Source organism: Cyprinodon variegatus, unplaced genomic scaffold (assembly GCF_000732505.1).
Source record: "Cyprinodon variegatus isolate N-32 unplaced genomic scaffold, C_variegatus-1.0 Scaffold1175, whole genome shotgun sequence".
Lineage (NCBI taxonomy): Eukaryota > Metazoa > Chordata > Actinopteri > Cyprinodontiformes > Cyprinodontidae > Cyprinodon > Cyprinodon variegatus.
Genome location: NW_015151628.1, coordinates 79644 through 85500, shown reverse-complemented (window position 1 = coordinate 85500; position 5857 = coordinate 79644). Strand labels below are relative to the sequence as shown.

The 5857-nt window shown below is 39.5% G+C and overlaps 1 protein-coding gene across 1 annotated transcript in view; it reads left to right on the top strand.

Moving 5' to 3' along the window:
• The window catches only part of LOC107101942 (NKG2-D type II integral membrane protein-like), an 8957-nt gene extending 4568 nt beyond the window's left edge, over positions 1 to 4389 (top strand). Inside the window, exons 2-6 of the mRNA XM_015401034.1 lie at positions 1036 to 1106; positions 1199 to 1261; positions 3066 to 3194; positions 3990 to 4034; positions 4232 to 4389. Coding sequence (XP_015256520.1) covers positions 1049 to 1106; positions 1199 to 1261; positions 3066 to 3194; positions 3990 to 4034; positions 4232 to 4389 — 453 coding nt within the window. The 5' untranslated portion in view covers positions 1036 to 1048. The remainder of the gene's footprint in view (positions 1 to 1035; positions 1107 to 1198; positions 1262 to 3065; positions 3195 to 3989; positions 4035 to 4231) is intronic.
• Positions 4390 to 5857: the final 1468 nt, after the last annotated feature.

Genomic DNA, 5857 nt, shown 5'->3' with positions numbered 1-5857 from the left:
ACACAAAAAAAACACAACCCACACACACTGGATTCCTAACATTAAGTATGTTGTCTTTGCAGTGTATTCAGTTGAATATAGGTTAAAAATTATTTGCAAGTCATTGTATTCTGTTTTTATTTACGATTTACACAACGTGCCAACTTTTCTGATTTTGTAAAATAGGAGTCAAGCTATCTTTGTTAAAAGAGAAAGGTCATCACTGAACAGAGGGGGAAAGTTATGGCTTTATCTTCCAATTATGTAAAATTTGGTCCTGGATACTATTAAAAAAATTACATTAGTAGTCTCATCATGACTAAATAGAACAATCAAGTAGCCCATGCATAATAAAGGGCTCCAAAAATCTGAAAGACCAAGGGGTGACTATTTGATTTGCACCAGACTTGGAGTGTGCTTAGAAGGATCAACCTCTATGCTGCTTAAAGACATCAGCCCTCCAACTACAGATTGTTCTAATGCAAAGTGACATACTTGACACAGACTCCTAAATAGGTGTCAAGAGGTCTTCAGAAAAGCTGAGCGAATGTCCAGTTGCCTTCCAATTTAAGCCTGTTTTGTGGTTCTGCTTTAGTACTTGTGTCTGAGGGGAAGGACAAGCTGCAGGTGATGACTTCAGTGCTTGAACTGAACCTGTGCTTCCATGACATCACTGTTGAGCAGGCTAATTGTGGCCACATTTCCTCCTACCTATACACACTATACAACTTCCGTGACTTCTTTAAAGGCTTGTGAACCAACCATATAAGGAGTTATGGTGTTCACTGGACACCATAGGTTTCTAAAAAACCTATAGAACTGTAGATGAGCAAGGTGTCCATTATCTCATCTGTGTTCTCCTGTCTAAAATTATTCCGCCTTAAATCCACATTTAAATACTTAGCTTCATCTCAGCTTATATTTTTTTTGCATCACTGAGTTATAGCAGCAGACTATAAATATAATTCAGGACTTCCTGGGTTTTTTTGCCCCCTCTGCCACCAGGAAGCTTTAAATTAGACTGCAACATTAGAGTCTTGTAAACGTTTGTTTCAGTCTCAGCAGGAGGATGGCAGAAGGTCAGGTAACGTACGCTGTAGTGAAGTTTAAAAGACATGAAGCCAGAGGTAACTATCTGTCTGTCCATCCATCTATCGATCTGTCTGCCTGTCTGTCTATTTATCTAATATCCTTCTTTAATATTTTCTCTGTTGTGCAGGTGATGCGACATCAAATGATGAGACCTATTCTACAGTCAGTAGCTCACAAATGGAGAAACCAGGTGGGTTAAAAAAGGCAACTGTTAGTATTATTATTATCATCATTAGACATACAAACATACTCTTCAGACTCCACATTTTAACTTTTTTTTATGTTTTCCCTGTGATTTTGTTAAATGTTTGTACCTAATGTTACCCTGTAAGAATCAATGCAGTGGAATATTATGTCAAGCCACATGCTGCTTCAGAACCATTGACAGCTGCCAAGCAGGAGTATTAAGGCATTTGGAAACACACATCAAACATCTTTTAAAAAAGCCTGTATTTCAAAATAGTATAATAGAAAATTCAATGTTAAATAAAATAAAAAACGTATAAAAAAACAGCATAACGCCCTGACTGCTCCTAAGCTGGTTCTGTGCTGTTGTGTTTTTCTTAGACCGTAGGCTCAGGTCAATGCAGAGTTCAGCTGTGTCTGCCTCCTTTTTGCTGGGGTGTAGCATGTCCCTATGGTCCCACACAGCACCCGTTCATTTCCATGGTACCTGTACATCTGTCCTTCTTGTCTCGCGCTTGCAGAGGGGTCTGTCTTCGGCCTGGAAGACAGAGATGAGTCATGTTGAGATAAAACCAACCCTATTAGGAGTTAAGCCTGGTTTCTGCTCAAAAACCAGGTCATATGCGTGTGTGTCTCAGTTAACGCAGATATGCCCCATCCCCCCACAGACACGCTGGTGCACCACCCAAAAGAATTTGTTGGTGACTGCAGACAGTGCCACAGATAGCGTTGCAGGGAGGAGAGAGAGATCTGCTCTAAACTATACGTGTTTCGTGTTTAGTACCTAAAGGGAGAAACTCTGGCTGTAGTGCCGTCCACAATGCCTGGCACACCTCGGACCCTATCCAAGACACCGTACAGGACGCTAGTTTGTAGCTCTGTGCGACGATCTGTTGGTTTGCAACCGAAGCCAAAACACGCGGCACTACGCCCAGTCTTTCGGCAACAGTCACGGATGAACTGTGTGTTGTCCAGCGTTGGATGAGGGGTTGTAGATGGCGAACAAGCTCGGCAAACTGACACATGGACACCCAACATCCCAGCTAGTTCGGTATTCTCCCTCTTGGCATGGAATAATATAGCGCAGACCACGCTTCAAAATTGGGCATAAATCAAAAGTTTTACTAGCCCAAATGCAGACTCACAGACACAGAGGGAGGATTAAAAGTCCAGTATTTTATTGGAACCGGTTGACAGACTTAGAAGATGCAGGTTCAGACAGGCATGGTGGCACAGGTAAGACACACGTTCCAGCACAGAGGGAAGTTCACACTCAGCTTATATAGGGAGCTTCCTTAATCAGCAGATAGTAAACAGCTGATCAAGCTGAGTCCAAGCTCCCCAGGCTCCACGGCGCCCTCTGGTGGGGAAAGCCCCGGATCCTGGCAAAAACATCTGCGTCATACCTAACAGACAATCTAACTGCGACACACTGCTGCGGGAGTATACACAGCCTTAAGGAGGAGGGTCGTGTAGTCTTGCATGGTGCAGACAGATACAATTGCGTGCTTGCTGTTATCTGATACAAGTGTTAGTGAAGAGTAGCCCTGTTCAGCGTAGGAATACACTCGTATTGAAATGGCATCTTATAATTGAGGTAGTGGGGGCATATCCCTGTGAGGCGTTGTCGTGGTGAGGGGTGGTGTCTGAATAGTTGGTTGTCAGATTTAAGATATGTCAGAATCAGGCTTGAAACCTGTTAATGGATGAGAAGCCATTTCCTACATTAATATCAGGTTAAAACATCTGACCTGATTAATGAGTTCACTGATTTTCAATTAATAGAATTTATCTGTTTCTAATCTCAGTCTTTACCAGGAATCCAGTGGAAGTTCAACAAACTGGACAGAGCAGGAGGTCAAAGGTCATCTCCAAGCGAATTGTTCTGCTGGTCCTCCTTGCTGTCTTGGCCGCTACAGTTATTTTCCTTGCAGTCAGTAAGTTTATGTAGTTTTTCTTTTTAACATTTTTATTCATCCATATTTCTTTCGGGGAAGTGGCAGCCTATTGGTTAGGAAGTAGAGCTTGGAATCCAGAGGTTCTGAGTTTGAGCCCCACTCCCACACCGTGTCACTCTGGGTCCCTGAGTAAAGACCCTTAACCCCACACTGCTCTTCGGGCACCACACAATGGCAGCCCACTGTTCCCCAAGGGGATGGGTTAAATCAATCAATTTCTTTATTGTCAACTACAATTTACATTGTGATCGAGATTTCAGTTTCAGTACAAACCATTCATCACATACACTGGGATGGGAGGGGCTGAGAGGGAGAAAAATTTCTCTATTCTATCAGGAAATAAACCCATTGGAATTTGGAATCTATTTTAAAAGGATTTCCTGGCCAAGATGGAAAACAGGTGCAAACAAGACATTATTTATATCAACCTTATTCATAAGCATAATAGTAAAATAATAAAAAAGTATTAAAAATGAGACTTAAAACACAATGAAAACGTAAACAAAGAATTTGATTAAATGTTAAAGAAGCAAGATGTGACAGTTTTTGATTCAAACTTGATAAAAGAATAAAAAAATCCAACCTCGGCTTGAGCTGCAGATAAATTGGATACTTAGATCATTTAAAAGAATATTAAAAGAAGAGCATTCTTTTTCTTTCTTTCCTCTAACTTGCAAATATTTTCTTTTTCTCATTTTTTAATTGAGATTGTCCCACCCAAAAGAATAATAATCCTAAAGACACACTGTTGATTTTCTTTGTTTGTTTTTATAGAAATTAAGCCCTGGAAAATAGATACTGCAACTTCTGAATCAAAGAGTGAGTACGTGATTTCATCTCTTTCTCATGTTCATGCTCTGATGATGTTATAGTGACACTGATGGACTGTTGGGTACAGGACGTTCGATTGTAGCTGTGGGACAGAAGACGCCTCCTGCTGCCTCCAAATCTCACAAACATCTACAGAGATTTCTTCCTCCTGACTCAGTGAGGTCTTTGTTCTGATCTGTTCACAGATGAAACATGTTTGAAGTGTGAAGCAGGCTGGGAGCTTTACAGAGGAAACTGTTATGATTTCTCTAACACAACTTCCACCTGGAATGAGAGCAGAGATTCCTGCATAGATTTAGAAGGAGACCTGGTGAAAATAGACAGCAGAGAGGAGCAGGTATGAAACACTGTTTCAGGTTCATGTTCGATCAGATTTGATCATCATCATGTTTCTTCATTTCAGCACCAAAAAGTCTCACAGGTATCTCTACCATCTTCTACTCAGATGTTCCTGGAGACGAAAGTGAAAGTGAAAATCACAAATGATGAGGATTCATTTTGGATCGGACTGAGGGACTCAGAGACAGAAGGCAGCTGGGTTTGGGTGGACGGATCTCCACTAAACGAAAGGTCTGATTGTTGTGAGAACATTTTGTTCATTTGAAGAGTTTAAGTAACTAAAATTAACAAACTTAATAAACTCTGTCTTTGTGTTCTTCATCTCTTAGTTTGAGTTTTTGGGGAGGTGGCGAGCCTGATGGTAAGGGTGGAGGACCAGAATCAGAGGTGGACTGTGTGAGGATAAAGAAGAAAAAAAACTCTGTCAAGTGGTTTGATAGATATTGTAATGATACTCTAAGAAGTATTTGTGAGAAAGCAGCAGAAAATCAGTTGTGTTGATGAAGTTACCTTCAGTCTAGAAATCAGCCTCAGATCTCTGTAAAAACACATATTTTATAAAGATGAAGTTAAAACAGTGAATGAACAAACGCATTAACAGAAATATACTCTGATTTTAACAGATCACTGCCTAATTTTTTTTTAGATCTCCTGTCAAAGTTGTAAACGTCAATAAAGTTTTTTAGCATTTATAAATTTGCTGTTTTAATTTTCATGATTAAGTGTGTTGCTCATGAGTTTATATCTATAACTTTCTCATCTCATAGCTTCTCGTGTGCTTTGAATCAGCCGAGGAGCCGCTTTGATGTCTTGCAATTTGGGACATTTTCTACTGAATTGATCTGAAAATCAGCCAACTTATCATTTTATCTTATCTTTACGTAGGTAAATATATGATTTACTGGTTTTAAAATGACATATTTTGTAACAATAAATGTATTATTTAAAAAGAAAATGCAGGGAGTATTACATTTTATATGGACACTGCAATGTAAGTAGAACAGGAAAGGAGCTTCATATTAATTTCATGATAAGATGCTTGACTCAACAATAAAGTCCATAAAATATTTACTAGGCAACGATTTGCTACTAATTAAAGTAGATATTTGTAAGCTGTGACTTCACAGGGTTTAGTGTTTATTCGGAACCAACACAGTGAATTTGTTCTCTAGTTTTGCAGTGAAGAACCGTTGTCCTTTAGGTTTTGTTTAAGGAAAAAGTTCAATTTAAAGCTGAAAACTAGTTCTACTCTGTGGAGCCTTGTTTTGATCAATCTGCTCTAAATTTGGGAATTAGTTTAGAAACCTCCTTAAAATGTAATTGGCAAATTAATTCTGCTGTAAATAAAAGTTACTTTTTCAGTTTAGGACCGATATCTGAACTTAAAGGAATAGTACACCCAAAACATGATTAGCCTTCATTTTCTACTCACCCCCATGCTGAACAACACTCTGGAGTACTTTTTTGATATC